The 27,669-nt window shown below is 36.6% G+C and overlaps 4 protein-coding genes and 1 long non-coding RNA gene across 7 annotated transcripts; 2 read left to right on the forward strand and 3 right to left on the reverse strand.

The window, feature by feature from the left end:
- Positions 1-266: 266 nt before the first annotated feature.
- On the forward strand, positions 267-4,245 carry LOC104094859 (mitochondrial import inner membrane translocase subunit Tim13-like). Its single transcript, XM_009600873.4, has 2 exons — positions 267-479; positions 3,786-4,245. Exons 1-2 carry the CDS (start codon positions 366-368, stop codon positions 3,930-3,932), a joined length of 261 nt encoding a protein of 86 aa, XP_009599168.1. The 5' UTR covers positions 267-365; the 3' UTR covers positions 3,933-4,245.
- Positions 4,246-4,404: 159 nt separating this feature from the next.
- Positions 4,405-7,045, reverse strand: LOC104094860 (soluble inorganic pyrophosphatase PPA1-like). 2 transcript variants are annotated; one of them, XM_009600876.4, is made up of 9 exons: positions 6,770-7,045; positions 6,393-6,513; positions 6,277-6,305; positions 5,786-5,851; positions 5,511-5,618; positions 5,306-5,371; positions 5,100-5,220; positions 4,933-5,014; positions 4,405-4,754 (listed from the first exon to the last, which is right to left on the reverse strand). In XM_009600876.4, exons 2-9 carry the CDS (start codon positions 6,505-6,507, stop codon positions 4,712-4,714), a joined length of 630 nt encoding a protein of 209 aa, XP_009599171.1. In that variant the 5' UTR covers positions 6,508-6,513; positions 6,770-7,045; the 3' UTR covers positions 4,405-4,711. The 2 variants fall into 2 exon arrangements, with proteins under 2 accessions (XP_009599171.1, XP_009599170.1); XM_009600875.4 differs by having other exon boundaries at positions 6,393-6,521; positions 6,770-7,042.
- Positions 7,046-8,270: 1,225 nt separating this feature from the next.
- LOC104094861 (large ribosomal subunit protein uL11c) lies at positions 8,271-11,382 on the reverse strand. Its single transcript, XM_009600877.4, has 4 exons — positions 11,100-11,382; positions 10,798-10,970; positions 10,604-10,667; positions 8,271-8,736 (listed from the first exon to the last, which is right to left on the reverse strand). Exons 1-4 carry the CDS (start codon positions 11,287-11,289, stop codon positions 8,525-8,527), a joined length of 639 nt encoding a protein of 212 aa, XP_009599172.1. The 5' UTR covers positions 11,290-11,382; the 3' UTR covers positions 8,271-8,524.
- Positions 11,121-17,961, forward strand: LOC138896999 (uncharacterized). The gene is made up of 2 exons (XR_011410714.1): positions 11,121-11,252; positions 17,846-17,961. It is a non-coding gene; the product is annotated as an uncharacterized lncRNA (long non-coding RNA).
- Positions 13,344-17,900, reverse strand: LOC104094862 (photosynthetic NDH subunit of subcomplex B 3, chloroplastic). 2 transcript variants are annotated; one of them, XM_009600879.4, is made up of 7 exons: positions 17,711-17,900; positions 14,484-14,551; positions 14,288-14,398; positions 14,113-14,169; positions 13,913-13,981; positions 13,768-13,830; positions 13,344-13,671 (listed from the first exon to the last, which is right to left on the reverse strand). In XM_009600879.4, exons 1-7 carry the CDS (start codon positions 17,898-17,900, stop codon positions 13,582-13,584), a joined length of 648 nt encoding a protein of 215 aa, XP_009599174.1. In that variant the 3' UTR covers positions 13,344-13,581. The 2 variants fall into 2 exon arrangements, with proteins under 2 accessions (XP_009599174.1, XP_009599173.1); XM_009600878.4 differs by having other exon boundaries at positions 14,484-14,650.
- Positions 17,962-27,669: the final 9,708 nt, after the last annotated feature.

Here is a 27,669-nt window from a genome sequence, read left to right on the forward strand (position 1 = left end):
AACTATAAGGACCATTGAGCAAAAGACATACCCAAAGATACATGGATTCATATTCAAAATTCATCACTCATGGTGAATGACTTTCAAAATGGTGTTAGATGCAAAAGTGTTTTCCTCGCAAAGGATTTTAAATTATACCAAATCAAACTTTATTACTGTTCTCAAAGAAGGATAAAAAGGAAAGGGGAAAAAGAAAAGGAAAGAGAAAGGAAGAAGAATAAAAAAAAGATATGGGGTAAAAGTGTAATTTGAGCTGGGGGCGGTGAGAGGGGTTTTAGCCTCTTAGGCCAACCGCAAAACATTAGCATCTAGGGTTTTACAATCTGAAGGAGAAGGAGAAGGAGAAGGAGAGAGTGAGAGGGAATATGGATTCTTTTTCGTCGCCGTCAAGTGGATCATCGTCGCAATTCTCGACGCATGACATCATGGACCAGGTCAAAACTCAGCTCGCCCAGGCTTACGCTGAGCAATTTCTCGAGGTTTGATCTCATCTCTGTTCCTGCTTCTGATTTCCCGGTTTAATTATATTTGCTTTTGCCGGTGTTCTCGGTTAATTGAAACTGTTATCCCGCGATTTTACCATTTTACTCAATTTGTCACTCTTTTCTGACTAACTGAGCTAGTAGTTGCTGGATAGTTACTTATCTCATCTAAGATGCCTGACTTGTTATTATCCGAAAAGCACTACCTTAATTAGCAAAATAAGATGTGGATACTTTATGGTTTATTTAAAGCCTTTTCAAGCTATAAGCTTTATTATTAGTAGGCGTTGGCTTTGCTTGGTTAGTAGGAGATTTTTATGTTCCGTGAATCTTTAAGGAAGCTTCCCACACCATTAAAATTACAACTTTTTTTTCCTGCAATATTCAGGGTAGAGCCTTGTAAACCATCTGCAATTATCAGGTTGACGAGACAAGTTGTACTCTTGTCATGTGTTAACGTGAAATTGTTGTTCGATAGATATCCATGTTTCCATATTTTTTCAAATAACATATTCCAGTTTTCTTCAGGACTGCTAAATTGATTGGCTGTTCAATCACAGGGGCATATTAACATTCAAAGGTTGCTGTGTACTTTTGTGAATGCACAAGATGATCCAAAATTGTGGTTTTGTAAAACTAGAAGTTCACACTTATCAACATATAAGTCCCTTACCAAGTTAAAAGGCAATTGGCATGTCCTTTTTGTTTTATTTTCTGAGTTCAGTCCTCATTGATTCCCAGTAATTGTAGATGTTTTGGATTATTTCTCTCTGTCATTTTAGGTTTGTCTCGTCCTGATTTAGCATCTTTACTTACTGGATTGTTGCACCTATGGACTGTTTGGAGGTTGACATGGGACATAGCAAAACCTTCTTTGGCGATCTTCTCCACCTTATGCATACTACTTAAATACTTTGTCGGATGAAACTTTTTAACTAACTTTTTCATCTCTTAACATTCTCAAAGCTTGCCTTGTATTACTATAAAAGGGAAATAGTAAATTATTCCAATACAAAGAGCGTTAAAACAAGGCCCCTTATATCTCATATCTTCTGGAATGGATTGGAATTCTTTTGTGATAACAGATTGGTGGGCTTGATACAGATGCAATGGCTTATCACCCATCTTAGGATATATAGTTTCAGTTCGGCGATATTCGACTAATTCACTTATTCAGAATAAATAAGAAGCATAGTTGGTCAATCAATCCATTTACCTCTAGACACCTGATAATGGACTTAATTGGAAGGTGAGTGAGAAAATACAGTGGTTTGACTGCTCGATTCAATTCCCTTGCATTAACGGATAATAGAACTAGTGAGTTGTGCGTAACAATTCAGTTATTTTTCTGAATAATTGCACAAGTCTGGTAGGCTAGATTCCTTGGGACTGAGGAAGTATGAATCTATACTGTCTTGTCTTTTTAGATAATTGAGTTAATATATAATTATGACAAAATTGGTTGATAGAACTGACACTTGGTAGTTTCAGATACTTGGTCATCTGAAGGCTTCTCTTTAAAAATCTCAATGGATCAGCTGATTTTTTTCTGCTCACATCAGCTGAATGAAATGTATAAAAAATTGTCCAACTCTTGAAATCTTGAGCCATTTGTAGCCTTATGATGTTCCTTCATTATTTCAACAGAGGAAGAATAGCTTCTCAAGCTAATTTAGAGCTTGTTTGGAAAGCCACCTAGGAATTGAGTTTGTGAGTGATTGTGTGTAATTACACAGTTTGACATGTTTGTCTGGCTAAGTAATTACTTGGTCAACATGGAATTGAGTGTAAATGAGGGCGTGTAATTACACTCTCTAATTCTCAAAGGGTTGGTGAGAATCAGGGGCAATTACTCTGAATAATTACAAGATGATGTAACTTTTCTAATTCTCTCTCTTTTTTCTATTTTTTGACAAGAGTGGGTTGCTCTAGCGGTGAGCACCCTCCACTTCCAATCAAGAGGTTGTGAGTTCGAATCACCCCAAGAGGAAGGTGGGGAGTTCTTGGAGGGAAGGAGCAGAGGGTCTATCGGAAACAGCCTCTCTACCCCAGGGTAGGGGAAAGGTCTGCGTACACACTACCCTCCCCAGACCCCACTAGTGGGATTATACTGGGTTGTTGTTGTTGTTGTTTTGTTTTTGTTTTTCATATATATTTTAGTACTATTTTCTTTATATTTCATTTTTCTTATGAGTTTTCCAATGTGTTGCTTATGGTGTTTTCATATAATTTTGCAACTTCTCATATTTTTCTTCTTTTTTCTTATTTTTCTTTTGTTATTCTTAGTTGCTAAACATAATTTCATATTTTACTAGCTTTGATTTCTAGTCATTAGTATAAATATTTATTAAGAAAAAATAACTTCTAAACTCATATTTATCTTTTTGTTATTTAAAGGTGCAACAATTTATAACTATTTACTATATCTTTCCTGGGATTTTTTTATTTTAAATACCTCGTATATTTGATATTTATTATTTGCATATATGTTTGTCACACATACACCGTAAAATTTATCTACATTTTAATCAGGAAAAAAAGTTTATTTAATTATGTAATTACACTTGTCCAATCAAACATGACTATGAAAATTACTCTGTAATTACGTTCTGGCAAGCGAAATTATAATTATTATACAGTGTAATTATCAGGTTGTGTAAATACTACCACAATAATTACACCGCCAAGTTACACATGGCTTTCCAAACCAACCGTAGTGACACCATGAGGGATTAGTATTTGTCTTGAGGAGAATCTGAAATTGGTCAGTCAATTCATTCAACATGCTCTTATTTTGTTGCTCTCTAATCTCTTATCACATATTTACCCCAGCCTGTTTGCTGTGTTATTCCGTTTTCACTGCCCAGTTATTGTTTAGTCACTGCCATTTATTCGGTGAGGTCCAGTGCGTTAGACTATGGATGGCACCTCAATATCTGACATATTAATTTGTTTCAACTTAGTGCTTGGAACTGTGTATGGCACTAATTTAAAGGCTTGCCTGTAGTCATGGTGTGGATAATGTTCTGCTTGCCAGTGATTGATCTGCATTTTTTCGTCGTGGTTTTGCTTCAGATCTAAATGTTGGTACCTTGATTCTGCGAATGCATCATATAAGATTTGTAAAATTTTATGAACTGTTTGAAACATCGTTTGGAGAAGTAGATTGAGTTAACTTTGCTGTTATTCTATAAGATGCTGCGAATTGTGATGTATGCGACACATGTTTTGGGTGACTTCAGTTCAAATGCCATACCAGTCTGTTTGCAGAAGATTTATTTTAACCCTTTTTACTTATTTCAGACGGTGAGGGAGAAATGCTTTGACAAGTGCATCACCAAACCAGGGAGTAGTCTAAGTGGGAGCGAAAGTAGTTGTGTCTCCAGGTGTGTTGATCGATATATCGAGGCCACTGGTATAATCAGCAAAGCTCTCTTCAGTCAACGCTGAAACTGTTGGCTTGCTAGCTCGGGAAATGGCGGAATGCATCTCTTTAATCATTTTAAACTTTTGATACCCTTTCTCATTTCTCAACATTTTTAAAGATGATATTCGATGAGCATTTTGTAAAAGCTGATACTCGGTGAACTTTTGTCCCTTGTGAATGGGCAGCACAAACCGTTATCTAGAGTATACTTGCCAAAAAACTGTTCCAAGTCCTATTGATTGAGATATACTGGTTGTCTATTTAGGACCACAGGGGCAATGTCTCCCGAGAGGCCCTGGAATCCGACTAACTAAATACAACACTGCTTTATCGTCATATTTTTATTCAGCATAAGATGTTAGTAGTATTTTTGGAAATGGTTAGGATCGAGATATCTTGTGGATCAATTGGGTTTTATGGACTTCAACCTTACTAATTATCGAGATGGACTTTTGCAAGTTCAGTTTCTAAGGAAAAGCAGAAAATGACAGGACATAGATGCAACCGAAGATTGAACATAATAGACCAGCCCCAGCAAGAAGTACAAACATTGGTTAATGTCCCAAATGGAATTATATCGAATGTGTTAATTCCGTAATTATATATTAACCTTCCTTTCCCACCAAATTGTCAAAAACAAACATAAAAAAAATATGAAAAGAAAAACACAACAATCTAGGTGCCGCAGAGGATGATCCTGAGCAAATTGCCACGGTAGCTAAATCATTTCAATGACTTCCAACAGACTCACTTTCAATAATACCAATTAAAACTTTGGCAGAATGCTCCATAAAACATCCAATTACTTTCTCAGTGTTTGTAATATGTATTCAGCATAAAGGTCCCTGCATGAAAGTAACAATACAAATGTTAAAATCTTTTAAACACAAAACATTGGCTCAAATTATTATATTTTTAACATATGTATGCACATCCCAATTTAGCATAAAAGAGTCAAAAGCAGACGTCACTGAGATTAGTAAAAACTAAAAACCATGTTTAAACATCATATCTAGATCATACATGGAGTACTGGATGGCGTCGACAGCAGTACTTGGAGGCAGGAACTCGTTAACAGCAACCTCCTTGTTCTCAAGCTTCTTATCTAGTGACAGTTAAAGAAAATTATACTTGTAGAAAGTTTGCTAGAAAATTCATAAGAGGAGCAAATTAAAAGATGGAGAGGATACAGTCTTCAAAAAAGCGGCGGATTTCTGCCAGGCGGTGAGGGGGAAGCTGGTTTATATCAGTGTAGTGGCGATACTCTGGATCATCAGCGCACACTGCAATTATTTTATCATCCTTCTCACCCTGGATTGATGAAGAAATTTTGTCATTCCTTTATTATTAGGACTTGATAATAAAGGTCCAACCTGAGATATAAAATAATAGGAACCTGATCAATCATAGGCATCAGACCTATGGCCCTAGCTCGAAGGAAACAACCTGGGAGGACAGGCTCCTGTTGAAAAAAAAACAATTTCAATTCAATTAGTATGTAGAAGCTTCTTTGTTGTGGATTAGATTGGACAAAAATACAGTCACAACACTATACTGTTTTATATTTTGTATGGAAAGGCATTCATCTCTCACTGGCCTACCTGCATTAGGACTAGTACATCCATGGGGTCATTATCTTCACATAATGTCCGAGGAATGAAGCCATAGTTCTGGGGGTACACCATTGATGAGTATAGGACACGATCAACCTGAATATAGACGGTAGAAGGGAGATTGGTTATGAGTCTCTTTGAAACAAAACAAGAATGGCAAGGTAATAAGGCCATTAACCATGTAAATACAGCCTATTGGCAAGGAGTCTAATAAGCACAGCATTGCTTAATTCTACCTTATAGGTTGGATCATTGTATCATACCTTAATGAGACCAGTTTTCTTGTCAAGCTCGTATTTGACTTTACTACCTTTTGTAATCTCAATGACCTGTAAGAATGAAGCTGGTAAACCACAGGACAAGAGTTTGAATAACAAAGAGAACAATATTGCCATTTTTCTTTTACTCTGCTATGTTGTTCCCAACAATCTGATCTCATTTCCCATTTCCCCTTTACCCCCACCATAGTCAACAAGCACAAAAAAGGAAAAGAAGGATTAGATAAGAAGCTAGTATCATTTTTATTGGCAGATGGCAACAATCAGGGTTACAATTGGAGAAATTACGAACATGATCATTTTGCAACTTTCCATGATAAAATCGGAACACAGAATCTACACCTCTAAATAGAAAATAGTTTTCCTATGCTGAAGAGGAAATACATATAGGTGCAAATTTTCTTCTAGGTAATTGCAGTTATTCAGACATCACTTGAGCTAACATTTCGTGCTTATATATCAACAACTATACTTACAACATTGAAAACCTTTGGAGCTTCAGGTCCTGCATAACACAAAAGGAATGATCAGATGTATGTGATAGTGAAATTAGTGAAGAATGAAAGAGATCGAGTAGGGATGAGAAAGCTACCAATCTCAAGATCGTGCCAAGGGTGAGCAGCAACAGACCTCCTGGACAATGATGAGAGGATCCTCTCATTCAAGCGAGGGGCGCGTCTATGTTGGGATACCTGATCATCACTCATTTTTACCTGATAAACTTGAAATTAAAGAAAAAGTCAAAAATGGGCAACTAGTACATGATCTGTATTAATTCACTAGAATGATATAAGATGATGGAGGAGAAATCACTCCACAAATAACTAAATCGATCCTAAACATAAAAGATATAGCAGCTATGGAAATAGAAGGGGATTTGGTAAAAAAGAAAATGAAGAAGTTCGTAAATGCATGTAACAAATAGAAAGTAGAGGGGAAATAATGATGAGAGCAAGCAATGTTACTTACCTTGGATTGAAGGAAGGAAGAAAACAAATAAAGAAAAAAGAATGAGAGAGTCGAATTAATGATCTCTTCTTTGGGTGCTAATCTCTGTATATATAGCGCATGCAGCTCCCCTATAAGGTGAAACAAGACAGCTTTCCACGCGGGGCGGGGAGAAAATTAGACCGATTCCTTTTCCTCTTAAAACTTCAATATTTAAGGCCCTCCTTTTCCTTCTGCCTTTCCTTCTTCATAAACATGCATTAATTTGTTGAATTTTCTAATTCACCTACCCATTTTTGAAGCCATCAGAACCTGCAAACTAAAATAGAAAAGGAAAAAGAAAAAAAGAACCTTGCAAATACTTGCCCTATGACATTCACAATTTAAAGTGCGGATGCATATCACCTAATCATATATAGTTAAGTAAAATATAGATTATATACAAGACTAATATCATGCATTCATTTGCTTGGTGATTTTTTTACCATTTCTTAGTTCCCATACTAGTCATAGTAATTTAGGGTTCATTTTGATATTTGAGATTAAAAAGGAAAAAAGATGGCATCTAAAGCATTAGTACATGATCTTTTAAATAAATCAAAGTGCATGATGACCGTCACACCTCTGTATACCACATCTTAGATGTCTTCTATTTTCGTAATTGCAATCACGTCCCAGATTAGTTGAGTAGTGCTTAGGCTCCTTTCGAACGCGTGGACAGCGGTAGAGATACCCACCTTGAATTCCTCTTCTTTGTTTGTTCCCAATTTCATTTCCAGCCAGACATGTTGACTTTTAGGCACTCATCTTTCTATTTCTTACAATCTACTATTTTATAGTAGTTCTTACAATGTAGACAGGATAACTCTAAAACATATATCTATAATATTAATAAAGTTTCGACCTGTCAATGACATGGAACAACGTTTACCATTGCCAAACAGAAAGTCCTTGTTTGACCCTTTTAACCGGTCCGATCTGGCTTTGCTTTGTATATTACTCCACTATTATGTATTTCTGCACTAAAACTTCAAAAATCAAAGGTTATATTGCTATATTCATAATTCTCCAATATATTAGGCTGTGATGTCCTATTTACAATACATTACAACAACGTGAAATTTTTAACAACTTACATTTAAAGCTACAAGTCATAAACATTATGACATACGCACAAATGAAATATACCACGATTTGTCTTCTCTTTTTGAAGAACGTATTAGCTTTCTTATTAGTAAACGTTTTGTGCCGTCCTCTCTTGGTCCCCGTCTACAATAGCTGAAACATGATAAATGGTGTAGTTGATGGAATTTTCAATCGCTGTTTAGTTCGTAGCATTGCAAATGTTTATGATTAAAACATTTTGTAAAGTAATACTCCTGCACTTAAGCTTAAAAGTGACAAAAGCAAGATGTGCCCTCAACTCAACTTCACCAGTCTACTGATGAATAATGAGAATGTTATTGCCCAGGTACTTGTGAAGGGACAAAATTAAATTTCTCAGTCAGCACTTCAGAGAGTGTCTAGGCATTCATCATATATTCAAAAGAAATTAAGGAATGAAAGATCAAGAGAGAGTATTGAAACAAATGGAAAACTGACTATCCAATAGCGAAGCGACACACCCCTGGCTGACAAAGACTTTAAGCTTTCCACTGCCATTCTGGAGGTAAGCTACTTCTCTTCCAATTGCTTCTAATCAATACAAGGCTAATGTGATTGACACTGGTGCTCAAAGAACCGGGAAAAATTACATGGTAATAGAAAAACGCAAAACTAATATATAAGTTCTTTCTTTTTAGGTTCAAGAACCGGAGGGTCAATGTCAATTCCCATATTTGCTGCAGTGCCAGCTATAATCCTCATTGCAGATTCAATTGTAGAACAATTAAGATCTGGCAACTTCTCTTGAGCAATTGTCTTCAATTGATCAATAGTTATTTTCCCCACTTTCTCTCTCTGTGGGTCCTTTGAACCTTTTTCCACTCCTACAAAGTTACAAAGATATTAGTCCATTAGTGACCTCACAGATTTACATCTTTCATAACTAACCAAAAATCTCAGAGTCCAAACTTTTGTATGCAGCCACACAAGATAACATTTAGGCTATAACAAACAGGGTACTCTTCAAGATCGAGTAAGTATGCAAGGACAAGTTCACATTTACAATATGTACTACTTTGAGTGGACACCTGACTTCCACATAGTGGGATTGCATTCTTAGGATTCCCAATGGAGTAGGTTAATTCAGCAATGATGTTGTCAATCCTAACACCAAATGTTTAAATCTACTGCCTGATTTGGTCGATCATAGAACTATAAGTAGAGAACCGCAGCCAAAACATAAAAAATTTCGACGGGTCTGTAATTCTCCAACCAGAGAGAGAGAGAGAGAGAGAGAGAGAGAGAGAGAGAGTCACAGTTTTTCTAATTCAGATTTCAATTTTATTTTTCCTTTCCTCCCTCAACCATCTAGCAGAGCAACATGGGAAACCAAAGAAGAGAGTTTGCCATCTGGTATATAATTAAACCTACATGTCTATATCCTACTATAAAAACCAAAATACTATGGAAGGAGGGAAAATCATGGGATAGTATATCAAGTTGTTGTCTTCGAGGGCGTCTTTTGTTTACAAAGTGCACAGTGAGGCATTTACCTGTTATAGACCAACACTTGTTCAAATACCCGAATCAAGCCAAGATCATGGGGTAGTATATTGAGTTGACTTCAAGGGAGTCTTTTGTTTAGAAAGTGCACAGGAGGCGTTTAACCGTTTCCAGCCAATTCTATCCCTTCATCTTCCTTGCTGTCATAAAATCCCATGCCTGTAGACTATAGACTTTTTCTAATAGTAATCTTCAGACTTACAGTCTATAGTCTATTGAGCTAAAGCAGATTTTACGAGTTTCATGATCTCGAATTAGAATCAAATATTTAGGGACTTCTGGCAGACAGGTCCACTAGTTGCCCTTGTACATAGAATCCAGTGGTCATATGTAAAATGCAGCCACGACAATTGAAGTTGAGGACAACAAGCAAGGGTGTGGTAGTAATAGGCCAGGATATGATGGCCTCATCCAAAACTAGCTTGACATGACACTTGATATTGCACATTGATTCGGCACCAGAGTAGCCACCTCGACTAACCGCGAAGTCCTTGAGCATATTATCTCTGATAATAAGACTTTGAAGGACATATGTCAAGACTATTTGGCGGCACTTATCAGCAGATCAAGTGATCAACTGTCCATGCGCATTCTTCTGACCTTTCTTACTGTCTTCACTAGGTTGACGACAACGTTCCTATCAGTGGCGAAGCCAAGAAATTCAATAAGGGTGTTCAAATTTTGAACATCCTTTGTCAGTGGGCTACGCAAGGGTGTTCAAAATCTATTTTTTAATCAATAACAAGTAATATTTTACCTTATACGTAGTATAATTTTTCGGCGAAGGGTGTTCAGTTGACCACCCTTGGGCCAACATAGCTTCGCCCCTGGTTCCTATGTGGCTATATCCGTGTGCAAGCTAAACTGAATTCATCTCTTCCACTAACTCCAAACGAAAAGTGGAGAATCTTTTAGGTATCCTGACTTCCCTCTAAACTAAACCTTAGTAGTGAAGCATGTGGAGTTAAAGTGTTAAATCGCCAAAATTAAAGTAGTTGAGGCTGAAAATGAATTCAATGAAATATCTGCAGCGAGTTATGAGAATTCAAAATGGTGAAACAATTAGCAGAAAGCATCTATCAGATGGGATGGAAGGGTTCCTCAGTAGTTGATGCAATCACATTATAGGACAATGTCTGAGTAAATTATAGTATATTAGAGGAGTTGGAAGCAGCAAAGTGAGGATACCTGCAGCCTTGAGCAGCAAAACAGAAGCAGGTGGGGTCTTCAAGATAAAAGTGAAGCTTCTATCCTGCAAAACATGAACACCATAATCAGATACAAACGTTAAAAGGGATCATCTTTAATTCTCAAAAATTATGTTCGCTGCCCCATATATATAGACATTAAAAAATAGAGATTATGAAGGGAAAGTAACAGACATCATAGACGGTGATTTCGACGGGAATGACATAACCAGCTTTATCAGCAGTTCTGGCATTGTAATCCTTACAGAAGGCCATAATGTTAACACCCTTGGAACCCAAGGCCGGCCCCACAGGTGGAGCCGGTGTTGCCTTCCCTGCCTCCAGAGCCAGCTTTATAATACCAGTCACTGCCAAAATATTCAATAAAATTCAGTAAAGATTGAATTTTTCTTTTTCCTTATGATAAGTAGCAACAATTTGGCAAGACCCAAATCTAAACAAAAAGAGTGGCAATAGGAAAGTAAATAGTGGAGTACCTTTCTTGGCTTTACCACCACCAGGCTTAGGGGGAGCCATGGAAATGACAGTGAGAGGCCTTGGAGTGGAAGGAAGGGAACAAGTGTGTTTGTTGTGCGTTTGAAGGAACTGAACGGAGACGCGTTGGAATGAAGGTGAAAACGAGGAAGAGAGTTTCCCTGAATTATTACAAATTGATAAAGACGCCATTTCTAACCAAGAATTTGGAACAGAAGAAGAAGAAGAAGAAGAAGAAATGAGAAACAAGAAACGAGAGAGAGAAGTGGATAACACTGCTTGGCAGTGGTACCTTCTCCTATCTGTAACCAGATTCCTATTTGGGCCTCTATGCTTACTTCCTACAGTTGGGCCGGGTGTTGTTTAGAGTCCAACGGCCCAACATAAAACATAGTTATTTTTTTTATGGCCAAACGGACCCTTTAAACCGTTTCATGTATGTGCCTAAGAAATCTCAGAGGAAGGTTGCAGTAAAGATAGTAAAATAATTGAAAAATACACCCATTAGAAAGTGTATGAGTGAGCCTTAAGTTGGCAATTCCATGGTATTCTGAAGTCAAAGAAATAACATTACAACCATTGCAGAAATAACTTGGCTACTATTAGCAAATCTTTATCTTATGTGAACGCACTAAACACATAAAAATAAATTGTCATTTCAATAGACAAGATCAACCAATATATAGGGAAGACTGAGGATTGCATTTGGTAATTATTTTACAGAAACTAAGTCATTTTTTGGCAACCCAAAACAAAAACATATTTTCGTTGTATGATATTTTTCATTAAAAGAGATAGGGGTGTACATGGACCGGGTTGGTTCGGTTTTGATAAAAACCGAACCAAACCAACTATATCGGTTTGGATTGGTTCAGTTTTGTCGGGTTTTTGGGTTTTTTTTGTTATGTGAATATTAATTCAATTTTACTTTGATAAATTTTTTATAAGTAAATATCGTTTAATAAAAAAAATTTAAAAAAAATGACAAATATATGATCTATTAAAACATTCTTATGGAAGAATTTTCTTAGTAACACATGATAGTTATTTTTTAGCCATCTAACAATAATTTTACGTTGATGTACACTTTCAAGATAAACCAAATTTAATAATTAAACATAAAAATAAATATGAACCTATAAAATGATTGTTCTCTTTAATTTAAAATTATCGAATACCATTTCAAACTCAAAAAAGATATAAGAATTTAATAGATCTTGACATATAAATATGGAAGAACAAAGAGGTTGACGTATTTCACTCTTGATAAAAAAGTGATCATATAATCAATTATTTAAAATTAATAAATATGGAGCACTTCATATTTAACTAAATATTACTTCCCATAAGAGAATCGCAAATATTTCTAGACATTTTTTTAAAGAAAATTCTATAAAAAGTTTTAAAAGTATATATAAAAAATATATATTTATATGTCGGTTTGGTTCGTTTTTTTTTAAAATTATAAAAATTATATACTTATATATATAAATTATATAACTAAAAGTTTTAAAAGTACATAAAAATATTTCTCGATTTGGTTCGTTTATAAAAAGTCTTAATATTGTCAAAGATTAAATACAAGATGCTTGTTCTTCTTCGTGCATAATAAGGGAAGTTTTAGTCCCCTTTTACTATTATATTTTAAAAAATTACTACATTGGGAGATCGAGGATGAAGAGAGAAGGATAAAAAAAGGATAGGTTTCAATTATATATATATGCATTATTAAAGACAAGGTACTCAAAAACGGAGTTAGCCTCAACTCCTACGAAAATTATTGTTTCTTCTATAAAATTTGCACCCTTTATGACGAGTGACGCGTTAATTTAACTGACTAGTTGTCCAAGTTAAAGTATTTGTGCAGCACCCCAACTACTATATCATCCTTCACTGTTTACTGTTATAGTCTGTACTTACTCTTTTGGTATGATTGAAGCTACAAATTTTGGTATATTATGTGTTTAGATAATCAATTCTATCATCCAGTCAGTCCTTCCCATTGTTACAAAAAAAAACAATTTATTACGTAGGATCGAGAAGATATTTTTATGTTTCTTTCCTCTGTCTCTTTCTTGTTTGTTAGAGTTTCATGAGTGGCAGAATAAAAATTAGTAGTAATAATAATAATAATTGAAAATAAAAACAGAGGGAAAATGGTTCTTTTAACTTAGTCTTTTATTAAGAAAAATAAGGGCCGGTAACATTATATTTATAAGAACGAAGTTCAATGGACCCAAAAGCAATTAGGAGCAGATTGTCGTCATTCTTCCACTATTAGGCTACGAATAAATTGGCACATAATGCTGTAAAGCAAGACAAACGTCATATCAGGATAAAGATGAGCATCTATTGATGCTTATTGTTTTTCTTCTTCTTCTTGAATAGGCGGTAATCCACTGTAATTTCATTCGTGTGCTTCCCATTCAGGAAGTGGTTGAATGATCATATGCGCAAAAGACATTATTTATCCCATATTTCAGCTTATTGTTTTTCTTCTTCTTCTTGAATAGGCGGTAATCCTCTGTAATTCCATTCGTGTGCTTTCCATTCAGGAAGTTGTTGAATGACCATCTGCGCAAAAGACATTATTTACCACACGTTTCAGATCGCATTAACCCAATATAATTATATTAAGTATGGAAATATATATTCATAATTAGTCCATACCATGCCTCTAGAATCGGGTTTACCAACAATTGCCTGGCAAGCTAGCCTCCAATTCTTTGGATGCTGAAAAATATAACAAATTAATGTAGAATATTATATATTGTAATAAAGTAGTTATAATTGTTCAAGAAATGAAGATTCATACCCGTTTTAATTCATCGTGATTGTTCTCCTTGTCAGTACGAGGGTTCAGTAGCTCCTTTCCTTCAACAACCTAATTGTTAATACATGCACCGTAAAATACTTTGTAGGTAATCTGGGATAGGGACATAATCAAAGTTTAAAAAGCATGCCAATAATTAATAAAACGTCTACGACTCTATGAGATGTATGTATATGGCTCACCTCAACTAAACATGTCCCACAAGTTCCTCCTCCCCCACAATTAAGCAAAGGCCTCGCCTTAGAACACATGCACCATTATACATTTAGAAGAGGAAATTAAGTTGGTAATTAAAGCAAGAAGAAAAAGAAAAAAGAACAGAATTAATGATGAACACATATTTATACATGTACGTACATAAGGTCCATACAACTCCACATTAGCATCCAACATTATGTCTCTAAGTTTTTGACCACCACAAGCTTTGCGGAGCTGCACGTCTGGTGTCCCATCTGGTAGTAATACTGACTGAACAAAGAATACATATTAATTATTACTAGTATATATGCATTCATTACCAACAGAAACACAAGTCCTACTTAGTAGCACTCACGCTGACAAATGCAAATTTCACAGAAGCCTCTTCTTCATCTTCCTGGAGTACTCCAATACTAGCCTTTTCTGGAACAATACCAACTGCTCTGATTTTCGTTCTACCAAAACTCAGGCTCGGAGAAGCTACCTTTTTGTTTTTGAAAATAGACGATCGAGATACGGAAGCTAAGGAGGCAGAGGAGTATATTTCAATTGCCTTCATTTTCTAATAATATTGATATTGAAAATAAAGGAGGAGTTGCACTTTTCCAGATACACTATGCTCTAGTGGTAGATTCATAAATCCCAATGGATAGGGAACGCATGTGTACTTTCTTTTTTATGTAAAATGTTGCAGGTGACTCTCTTTTTCTTATCCGTTGGTGAACTATGGGTCTGAAGGCTGCTGCATGGAAAGCCCAAAAAGGCCCAGATTTGGACTTCAAACCTCCTAAGCCCAACTAGAAGGCTGCCACGGGATACCCATTCAAAGTTTAAGAAAGGGAAAAGGGCCAAATATACCCATCTACTTTGATATATTGTTTATATTTATTCTCCGTTATACTATCGGGTCAAATATACCCTCACTGTTAGCAAAGTTTTCAAATTTATCCCCTAATCTAACGGAAAGCCCCAAAATCCCAAATTCCTTCTATTTACTACAATTGTTTCTCACAAATTACTTAACCCTACGTGTGCTCTACTTGAGAAAAAAATATCTGCGACAAATTGATTTCTTGTTCCATTTGATTATTTAGAGCAGGAAGACTTAACAAACTCGCCCCCTCCAGGCATGAGAACAATAATAAATATTCCTTTGAAAGGATGTTCTGAAGCTAGACATAAATTTAAACAGTCACTTAATTTAGGATTTCTCAGACAATACTAAAGAATCATATGTCACAAATTTCATGTAGAGGCGCTTGCGCAAGCAAAATTTGCATCAAATGACATGCTAAATCCAAATCCGAAAGGGAATGCATTTACATGGATACCTACGGCCTTGTTATGCATGTAGTCCATAAAAAATAGTAAATATTAGTATAACTTCACAAGCGAATGCATTTCGACCACCGGAAGAATCAAATAAATCTCTTCCAAATTATCTACGGTATTTCACTCATCCTCGTTCCGTTGGAGACATACCCATAAACTGTCAATTTTGCCTTTCATTTATTATTTGAGCATAACCAAAAACATGGGGAATAATTATGATGTAACTCCACACTTCCATTTCTATAATATGGACCTTTTTTCTTCTCTGGTGGATTACACGAAGGAGATGACTGATTTGTAAAGAAGAATTACAGTAAATAGAAGGGTTTGGGGCTTTCCGTTAGGTTAGAGGATAAATTTGAAACTTTGCTAACTGCGAGGGTAGATTTGACCCGATAGTATAACGGAGGATAAATGTGAACAATACCTAGAGAGATATATTTGGCCAATTTCCCATTAAGAAATGACGTAGGGGTCCAGAAATTCCAAATTCAACATGTTGGTTTTATTTGATTTGTCCTTCTATAAGCTCGATCGGGTTTCTAGAAGCTCTGTTGCATAATCCAATCATCCAATATACTCCTACTAGTAGGAATAGTATCTTCGGCCAGTGCAATGAAGGATGAATCACACACTCTTTAAACTACTATTTCTTTTCCTAATTATTACCATCATTTCTCTGGTCACTTTAATCGTCCCGCAAACGAGAAAAGAACACCTAATAAAGACGAAATTAACAAAGCAACTTAGAGGGATTTAGTGGATGTCAATTTTTGCTAATTATTAAGTTGTTCTGTGTAATACAGAGTAATTACAACTTTTCCAATAATAATTATTGGTATTCACCGTTATAAATTTTTTTATCATCGTTTCCATTGCATAAAAGAATATAAATTTAAATAGAATGTTTCGAGTCTTTTGCTTAGTAATAGTAATTTTTCCCCCGTTTCAATTTATGTGTACATACTTCCTTTTTAGTCTGTGTAAAAAAGAATGACTTATTTCCTTATTTGGAAACAATTTACCTTTATGCAATGATTTATAACCACACAATATATATATACCTCATTTTACACCACAAGTTCAAAATTTTTCTCTCTTTTCTTAAATTTCGTGCCCACTCAAATGAATTCAAATAAATTGAAACGGAGAGAGTAATTATTTCAAACAATAATTGCCAAACAATATACACTATACTTTTTCCTATAAACTTTTTGTTGTTAAAATGTATACAAATATATGTGGACTTACATATATTCTCCTCATCATGTTTAGACTCTTAACTATTTTCATTTCGTTTTTTTAATAATCTAATAAAGTGAAACCAGGACATTCAAATTATATTTTCTATTTTGTTTATTTAGTAACTAATTAGATAGTCAACAACATTTTTTTTAATCGTGTTCTTCTTTATTTCTCCTTGTTTATTTCCTTTAAGTTTAGAAATGAGTTTCTTCAATCAGAATGTAATGACATAATCTCATCGGCTCGTTAGAAGAAAATTAATAGCCGATATCTTCGTCCTACTATTGGTAGTATTACTCTGTTATCTCAAAACTAACACATGTACTAGTTTAATTTAAACTCTATATGTTTTGTAATTGCACATTCACATTTCCTGTATGATTCGTGGCACAGTCATGGCCACTTCATTTTCTCACACACAGTATTATTTGCTCAACAAAATTATATGGGACGCGCTTGTAAGATTTTCACCACATTACCCTTACCTGTTTTTTTCACACAAAAAAAAAATGTAAAACTAAAAGCACTTCATTTTTATATTTAAAGCTCATGTCGTTTGCTGTATTTGACATATAAACATGTGTATGTGAACTACGTATTTAAATAGTTCAAATCGTAGTTTAAGTTTGGGGTTTCACTCAAAATGATCCATGTTTATAAAACCCTATACAAACTACGTAATTTTTTGTAATATTTTGTGTATATAATGTTTCTTGTTAATTTATTTGAATTTTATGTTATTTAATTTTTAAATTAAAATAAAAGTGTAACACATTAAAATGCTGAGAGATAGATAATTTAATTATTTACTATTCAATATTCTAGATGCCGTATAGGAATATCGAAGACCAATTGTTATACTTACTGCTCACATTATATGAAGTAATAAGGAACATTTCCAGTGCCAGCTTTATAATAATATTCAGAAAAGATTGAATTTTTGTTTTCCTTATCAGAATTTGGCAAGACTTAAATCTAAACAAGCAAAACAAAAATAAGTAGTACCTTTCTTGGCTTTACCACCACCAGGCTTAGGGGGAGCCATGGAAATGACAGTGAGAGGCCTTGGAGTGGAAGGAAGGGAACAAGTGTGTTTGTTGTGCGTTTGAAGGAACTGAACGGAGACGCGTTGGAATGAAGGTGAAAACGAGGAAGAGAGTTTCCCTGAATTATTACAAATTGATAAAGACGCCATTTCTAACCAAGAATTTGGAACAGAAGAAGAAGAAGAAGAAGAAGAAATGAGAAACAAGAAACGAGAGAGAGAAGTGGATAACACTGCTTGGCAGTGGTAACTTCTCCTATCTGTAACCAGATTCCTATTTGGGCCTCTATGCTAACTTCCTACAGTTCGGCCGGGTGTTGTTTAGAGTCCAACGGCCCACCCTTGTTATATGAAATGTGTGTGAACGACGTATAGGCGAGGTGACGAGCGTCTATACGTCGTCAAATTAATTGTTTGCATAATTATTTAAAAATTCTAAATTTATTTTAATACACGAACTAATTGTTATGATAATGGTTTCTCTCATATTCTTTGTCAAATATAAATTCTGAAATTCCTACAATAATTGTTACATGCTACTTGAATTATGTGTCTTAATTGTTACTTGACATTTAGCATATTAAACATTAAATTACTTATTTTCTCCACGATTTTCACAATTAATTTCTAATTGCCATTGTTTATTCATAAATAAATTATAATTATTGTGTACCTTGATGCTTAATAGTTTCTCATTGGACGTGGTATTTATTGGAGTAATTTTTATTACATTTATGAGTTGTTTAAAGTTATATTGGGGGAACGGGTTGCACGCCACAACGGAAATGAAAGCAAATATATGAATATTGTGGGATCGGATTGTACGCCGCAACAGACTTATTTAAAAGTCTATATTGGGGGATCGGAATTCACGCCGCAACAGACTTATTTAAAAGTCTATATATATACTTGATTAAAATAAATATATTGGAGGGTTCAAAATGAATATATTGTGGGAACGGGTTGCACGCTGCAACGGAAATTGGTTGAAAGAATAATTGGTTATGACTGCTGGGTTGGCTTCAACTATTAAAAATTAGTTACCTGATTTATTTCTATTATTGTTGTTGTTAATATTATTGCGTATAGGTTAATGTGAGTGACCTGCCTTAGCCTCGTCACTAGGAGGCTAAGGCAGGTGCATAAGGCAGGTACTGGATACTGGCGGTGCATAATAGGGCTCCTGAGGTCTAGGAGGAGCTGGAACTCCGCTGGCTACTGGAAGAGTTGAATAAACAGGTTGATTCACAAAAACCCTACCATAACGTGCTGCTGGTGCACGAGCTCCTGAATAATGACTAGTCTCTCGAGACCTTTTGGCCTCTCTCTCCTCTCTATCCCGGGCAAACATGCCCTCCACTCTCCTAACAATGCTCACTGCCTACTGATAAGTGATGCCCATCTCCAACTCCCTGACCATACTAGTCCGAATGCTGGGGTGGAGTCCCTCAATGAAGCGACGAACCCTCTCTCTGACTGTAGCAACCAGAGCCGGTGCATGGCGAGCTAACTCACTGAAACAGACTGCATACTCCGATACAGTCATAGCACCTTGACGCAGCTGCTCAAACTCTACGTGCCAAGCATCCCTGAGGCTCTGAGGAACATACTCACGCAAGAACATCTCTGAAAACTGAGTCCAATTGAGTGAGGCTGCCTCGTCCGGACTACTCAGCTCATAGGCACGCCACCACTGATATGCCGCTCCCTTCAGCTGGAAAGCGGTGAAAGAAACCCCACTCGTCTCCACAATGCCCATAGTGCGGAGAATACGATGACACTCTTCAAGAAAATCCAGAGCATCATCTGAAGCTAGTCCGCTGAAAGTAGGTGGGTGGTACTTCTTGTACCTCTCAAGTCTAAGCTGCTCTGCCTCAGAAGTAGCTACCCTGGTCTCATACTGAACTGGAGCCACTGGGGGCATAGGAATATACTCTGGGGCCTGATCAACCTGGACCCTCTGCTCAGGAGTGCGGGCTGCGGGAGTCTATGCCCCTCCCCCGGCCTGAGATGTAGCGGGAGCTATCAAAAATAGTACAGCTTGAGCCAGAGTGCTGAAAATGCTCATGAACTAAGCTAAAGTCTCCTGGAGGGCTGGAGTAGTAATAGTGATCTCCGGTGCTGGCCCTCCAGCTGGAGCTGCTAGGGGCTCCTCTGACGCAGCTCTCGCAAGTGCTCGGGCTGCACCGTGTGGTCGTCCTCTACCCCGACCCCGACCTCGACCTCTGGCGGCTCTGACAGGTGGCTCGGGTGCCTGATCGTCGGTCCTCCTGGTACGGGTCCTCACCATCTGTGAGAAAGAATAGAATAAAGTTTTAGAATTTTGATGTCAATAACTCGCACGACAAGGAAATCAAAGGAATATGATTGTTCTTAACAATTACATAGCCTCCCGAAGATAAGTACAGACGTCTCCGTACCGATCCGTGAGACTCTAATAAATCGGCTTGTGACTCGCGACTCCTATGAACCTAGTGCTCTGATACCAACTTATCACGACCCAAATTAACCCTCCGTAAGGTGTCGTGATGGCACCTAGTCTTTACGACTAGGTAAGCCTAATATTATGAAAAATATAAAGAAAGCACAATATTTTTTTAAAGATCAACAACAGATCTTGAATAGCCAAGAGTAGTACCACTCGACATATAGAAAATAATTTTCCAAGACCCGGAATATCGCTAAGTCATAAGATGCTATAATCTATGTAGCTCTATACAAAAGTCTGAAGATAATAAAGAAAGTCCCTAGGCGAGGGAGTAGAAGGGGACTCCGAAGATCTGCGGACGCAAGTAGTAGTACCTTGAAGTCTCCTAAAATCTGCAGCACGCACTAACCCCGAGGTTGATAGCTCGCACCTGGATCTGCACACGAAAACATGTGCAGGGAAGGGCATGAGTACACCACAATGGTACCAAATAAGTGCCAAGCCTAACCTCAATCGAGTAGTGACGAGGTCAGGTCAGGTCAAGGCCCTACAGGAGTAAATATAATAAATTAACAGTAAAAGATATAAGTAAAATTTACGGTAACATAGTTAAAGAAATTCTCAAAACTTTAACCGTTAAGGGAGCCCTCGGCTCAGAACAAGGTAAACATAGTGGAAAATCTCCCGGGACACCGTTCCGTAGTCCCGAATGAATATGCAGTACAAGAGGATCTCCCGGAATACGTTCGTAGTCCCAAAGTAAATATGCAGTGCTGGAGGATCTCCCGGAATATGTCCGTAGTCCCAAAGTAAATACGTAGTGCTGGGGGATCTCCCGGAATACGTCCGAAGTCCCATAATAAATATGCAAGATAGGGGGATCTCCCAGAATACGTCCGTAGTCCCAATTTAAATATGCAACGCAAGATTAAATGGCAGGTAAGGCACCGAGTTATATATTTTATACAGAACACAGATAAGGAAAGTATGGACTTAACTAAGCATGGCGCACAAAATGTCAAATAAGCAGTTAAAACACATAAGCATGCTTCTCTAATCTAAGCTAAACAATTAAACGTATTAGTACAATTTAATAAGGGAGAACAGTTTATGATTTAGAAAGGAAGGACGGGATTTTTGCAATAATAGCCCGTGTATGTACTCGTCACCTCACGTACACAGCGCCCACACATCAATTTATATCAAACATCCTAAGGTTAAAGTCCCCAACACAAGGTTAGGCAAGCCACTTATCTCGAACCAAGCTCAATCAATCGGTCACAATGCCTTTCCCACGAATATCCGGTTCCGAATGACCCAAATCTAGTCAAAAGCAATTACATATCATAAATACAACCATGATAGACTCATCTAATTAATGAAATCAACATTTTAACAAAAAATCCGAAATTAACTCAAAAATTATCCGTGGGGCCCATGTCTCGAAATCAAGTAACAGTCACAAAATACGAACACCCATTCATTCACGAGTCTAACCATATAAAAATTTCTCAAATCTGACCACAAATCCCCTTTCAAAACTCGAAATCTTTGTTGGCGAAGTTTTTCCCAAATTCAACCCCAAAATCCGGATTTAAATGATGAAATCAACCATAGATTAGTGGAATATAACCATAAAGGAGTTAAGAATCATTACTCAAAAACTTTCTCCGAAAATCTCTCCAAATTTCGCCTTCTACCGAGCTCTCAATCAAATTTTTGTGTTATGAACTCAACCCTCGTTTTTAACCTTAAATTCTGCCCAGGTGCGTTCTTCTTCGCGAACGCGACATCACGATCGCGAATGCGATGAACAATCTTCCACTGGCCCAAAATTCCTCCTTCGCGAACGCGACGATACTCTCGCGAACGCGTACCTTCCACTGACGGACCCCTTCGCGAACGCAGGAACCCCTTCGCGAACGCGTAGGCTTAATGCCCGAAGCTTCCTCTGCCCCGTTCCTCTACGCGAACGCGAGGACCATATCGCGAACGCGTAGGATTAAGGTCCCACACCTTCACGAACGCGAAGAACAACTTAGCTGCCTTTCCCAGATTCTCTACGCGATCACGAGGCACCTCTCGCGAACGCGATGAAGGATTTTTCTGCAATAAAACACCAGAAAATCTGCTACTTCTCTAAGTCCAAAAATGACCCGTTGAGCATCCGAAACACACCCGAGGCCCCTGGGACCTCGACCAAACATACCAACCAATCCTAAAATACCATACGAACTTAGTCGAGCTCTCAAATTACATCAAACAATGCTAAAATCATGAATCACCCTCCAATTCAAACTTAAAGAACTTGAAACTTCAAAATTCTACAACCGATGCCTAAACTTATCAAATCACGTCCGATTGACCTCAAATTTTGCGCACAAGTCACAATCCACATTACGGACCTACTCTAACTTCCGTAATCGGAAAACGACCCCGATATAAAAAATTTCACTACCGGCCCAAAACTCCAAAAAATCGATTTTCGCCATTTCAAGCCTAAATAAGCTACGGACCTCCAAAACACAATCTGGACACGCCCCTAAACCCAAAATCACCTAACGGAGCTAAAAAAATGACAAAATTCCATTCCGGAGTCGTCTTCACACAGTTCTGACTACAGTCCAAATCCTAAGGCTTAAGCTCTCATTTAGGGACTAAGTGTCCTAGAATACTCCGAAACTCAAAATCAATCATCCCGGCAAGTCACAATAGCATAAATAGATATGGGGAAAGCAGTTAATAGGGGTTCGGGGCTCTAACTCTCAAAATGACCAGCCATGTCGTTACAAAATCAATTGGCACGGCAACACCCTTTGTGCATTTATCTCTTTCTCACCGTGCTTACATATAACATTACCAACTAGGTGGGGAAAATTCCAATAACAATAAAAAAATAAAGCGGGAGGCACACAGGAAGCAACCACGACCAAAAAGATAATGTATGTGTTTTTATGGATTGTGGGTTAAAGAGTTTTTTCCAATTGAAGTGACAAATTTGAATATGGATTATTTTATTTACAGAGTCGCCACTTGGAATTGAGTTTTCGGTGTTCCAAGTCACCTTTTATTTGAATCCCTAATCAAAGGAAGGTTAGACTCTATTATTAATTAGTCTGCAAAAATAAAGTCCGAGTACGGAGTTCTGTTGACCGGGGAGAAGGTGTAAGGCATTTTTCGAGTCCCGTGGTTCTAGCACAGTCGCTTTATTGACTTAAACTTGGATTGAAATTATTTTGGATAAACTATGCTTTATTTGGATTTTCATGTTTTACATATCCACTTTTAATTATTAAAATTATTAAAGAAAAGATTTGAATAAAATTATCCTATCCGCACCACGCAAACAAATGTGTGACCGAGATAAATTTTATTGATTTTTGTCATAACCGCGTGTCATGGCCCAAAATTTCACCACAAGCGTCGTGATGGCACCTAGTCTCTAAGACTAAGTAAGCCGATTTCCATTACATTTCGAAGCCATTTTTTTATAAACGAAACCAACAACGGAAATAATTATAACAACCTCCCAAGACTGGTAGTATTGAGTCACGAACTCTAACATAATACACGAAATGATCTCAATGATCGAATACTCAATACTGTTTGATTAAAAATTAACAGTACAATAAAATTAACAGACTCCAAGGGACTGCGGCGACCAAGCAACTCTACCTTGAATCTTTGCGATCACACTCTAACTTTGTCCAGGTCCGATACCTCCAATACCTGGCTCTGTACAAAAATGTGCAGAAGTGTAGTATGAGTACACCACGGTCGGTACCCAGTAAGTATCAAGACTAACCTCAGTAGAGTAGAGACGAGGTACAACCAAAACACTCACTAGTCAAATAACCTATACAGTATAGCAGTATACAATAGTACTGAAAAATAACTAGCAATGATAACAACAAACTCAACCAGTGAAATAACAACAAGGCAATAAGAACATCATAATTATTACTCAGGCGAATAAGGAACACAAGTACAATCAACAAGTCAAGTCCTTCAAATATAAATCCTTCACATATTATTCTTTAAGATAAATATCTTTCGAATATACTTCTTTTGAATAATTATCTTTCAAATATAATTCTTTTCAATAAATATATTTTCAAGTAAAAGTCACCATATGACACCTCATTTCACAATCATAAAAGTTACGGGTCTCAGCCCACTTTCATATTTTTCACGACACCTTGTGCCCATATTTCTATCATCATCACACCGACAACTCACGTGTGTATATATATATATATATATATATATATATATATCTTAAGATGTATATATAGTATATAAATCGAATATAACTTATATATCTTAAGATGTATATATATAGTATAGTATAGTATATATATAAGCTTATATATATATATATATATATGTATATCGTGTATATCGAATATACTATATACTATATATACATAGTTTATAAGTCATATTCGATAGTATACATCTTAAGATATACTATATATACATCTTACTATATATATATATATAGCTTATATATCTTAAGATGTATATATATCTTAAGATCTACTATACTATGCTATATATATCTAGTATATCTTAAGATGTATATATAGTATATTTTAAGATGTATACTATGTATATATAATATAGTATATATATATATATATGTATATATATTTTAAGATGTATATATAGTATATAAATCGAATATAGCTTATATATCTTTATTACTATTTTTTTTCCTCTAACTTCTATAAAAAATAATAATTTAAAAATAGAAAGTTTCTGTTGGGCTCGTTTAGGCCCGTTTGGGCTCACTTAACCCGGGACTGGCCCACTTAACCCGGGACCGTTAGTTCGTGGTCCCGGTTCCGAGCCGGTTCCAGCAATAAGCCCGCGAAGTCCGGGACCGTTTAGGACCGGCCCACTTAGGACCGGGCCCGCGAATCCCACTTAGGACCGGGCCTGGCCCACTTGCCAGCCTTACTCGAGGTTAAGCAAGACACTTACCTTTTTTTTTTTTTTTTTAAGTTAGGCCGATATTCCAAATTCGCCTTCTTGCTTGAATTGACCTCCGGACGGCTCCAATCTTTCTTGAGCCTTACTTACATTACTACGAGGTTCCGAAAATTCTAGCAACTTCAATCTATTTAGAAGCATAACCAAAGTGAACCATAATTAGGAAGATTTTCAAGGTTTCAGCTCATTTGAGCATTTTATCAAACACTAGGTGTGCAAATTTGGTTACAAGGTTCTTTTACAAGATTTTCTTCATTCCAAAACTCAATATTCACTTATTTGATATCAACAATCTTCCTACAAACCTTATTGGTACAATCATATATGTATAATACTCTTAGACCCAAGAATCATACTCCCAATCACCAATCTTTTACCCCAAACTCGAAATTGAAGACTAGGGGTTGAATCTTACCTCTTTGATGAAGATCTTGTGATTAGCTTCCTTGATTCTTAAAGATTGGAAGATTAGAATGTTACATTTCCTCCTTCTCTCTCTAAAATGCTCTTACCTCTCTCTAAAACCCTAAGAAAAACACCCCAAAATAAGCCCCAAAGCCTATTTATCAAAATGGGGTCGGGTTATGAAAATAGAAAAATTAACCCTCCGAAAGCAGGTCTGCGGTCGCATAATGGACCGCAGAATAGGTATGCGGGCGGCAAAACTGATCGCAAAATCGGTGCCCAGAACTGGGCTCTTCTGGTCCATTCTGCGACTAGTTTGCGGTCGCAGAAGTACTTTTGCGATCGCATAACTGTTTTGCGATCGCATAATTGGTCGCAGAATTGCATTTTTCTAGCCTTTGGTAATTTGGTCATAACTTCTTGTAGGAATGTCCGAATGATGAACGGTTTGAAGCATTGGAAACTAGACACATAGACCTTTCCTTTGATAGGTGACACACTATATAAACCTTCATATCAAGAGAGGTATGACTATTTGAAGTTAAGTCTTGTGCGAACTCACTTGAAACTTAGTCTATTATGAAATATTCAACTTCATAATTCGATGCCGAAACCTATCGAATCAAGTCCGATTGACCTCAAATTTTGCACAAAAAATCATAAGTGACATAACAGACCTATTTCAATTTCCAGAATTGGATTCTGACCTCGTTATCAAAAACTCAACCTTCGATCGAACTTTCCGAAAATCGTCTATTTTTTAACTTTCGCCAAAACGCGTCGAATTGTCCTACGGACTTCCAAATCTAAATCCGAACACGCGCCTAAGTCCAAAATCACCACACGAAGATATTGACATTATCAATATTCTATTCCGAGGTCGTTTGCTCAGAAGTCAACTCTTTCCATTTAAGCTTCAAAATGAAAATTTCTCTTTCAATTAAATTCTAAATCTTCCGAAAATCAAACTCGACCACACTCGCGGGTCATAATACATATTATGAATTTTCCCGGGACCTTAAGTCGTTGAATGGGGCGTAAATTCTTAAAACGACAAGTCGGGTCGTTACATTCTCCACCTCTTAAACATATGTTCGTCCTCGAACGTGCCAAGAATCTTTTTGAGGACTTTAAATTACTGAGTGTATTCTTACACACATACTTGTGGGTGATTCTATGTTTCCCGCAATTTAACACGGGTCCGACGACACCATCTCAATTGAGATTATTTCTTTTCTCCATTCTTATAAGCTTTAAAGTAAATTCCCTAACTCTCCAATCATTTCCGAATGGCCTGATTTTCACTTCGACACACGATATTAGTCTCAACTGGCTATGGTAACTCGTGCCTACGCACACATCAACCTTTTTGATAGTGTTGAAGTACTTCAAAAAAAGAAAATTCGGGTTGCTACATTCTTCCCCGCTTAGGATCATTCGCCCTCAAACACATAACATATTTATCTCTTCCTTTGCAAATCTCAATCCTCCAAATTTTACTAACTCCCAAAATTTTCAGAAATTTCGGCAGAGTCCCCCCTGTAATTGGGCCTATCCACCTGCTAGAGTAACACCAAAACCACTCCTAACAACACATCCACAACACAACAAAATACCACAAGGTATATATCAATAACACCAATCTCAGTATTACAAGCACTACATTATCATAATGATATCAGGATATGAAGCATATCACCACATCTTTGGTCTTAAAAGTTGTTCATAATTAATTCCAGCATCATCAATTAATCTCATATTAACTACCACCTCATTTCGAATTTTCACAACACTGACAACAGAATGTGAGGCATGAAGACCTCATGACTGCTTACTCGGATTGATGAGTCACATTTAACGTCACCTGGGAACTCATCTCATAGGTTAAAACTCAATATTTACAGCACGAAAATGGCTGAATATGTAGAGAAAATATACAAGAATTATCAGATAAGCCTAACAGGCATGACTCCCTATTAATATTATTGTACAATTAAATTTCACAAAGGGAGAATTTTAAACTCATAAATATTTTACCACAAGGACCTCGTCCTTATATAGCTAGCCCGGTTTAAATATTTCACATCATAT

Source organism: Nicotiana tomentosiformis, chromosome 8, assembly GCF_000390325.3.
Source record: "Nicotiana tomentosiformis chromosome 8, ASM39032v3, whole genome shotgun sequence".
Classification (NCBI taxonomy): domain Eukaryota; kingdom Viridiplantae; phylum Streptophyta; class Magnoliopsida; order Solanales; family Solanaceae; genus Nicotiana; species Nicotiana tomentosiformis.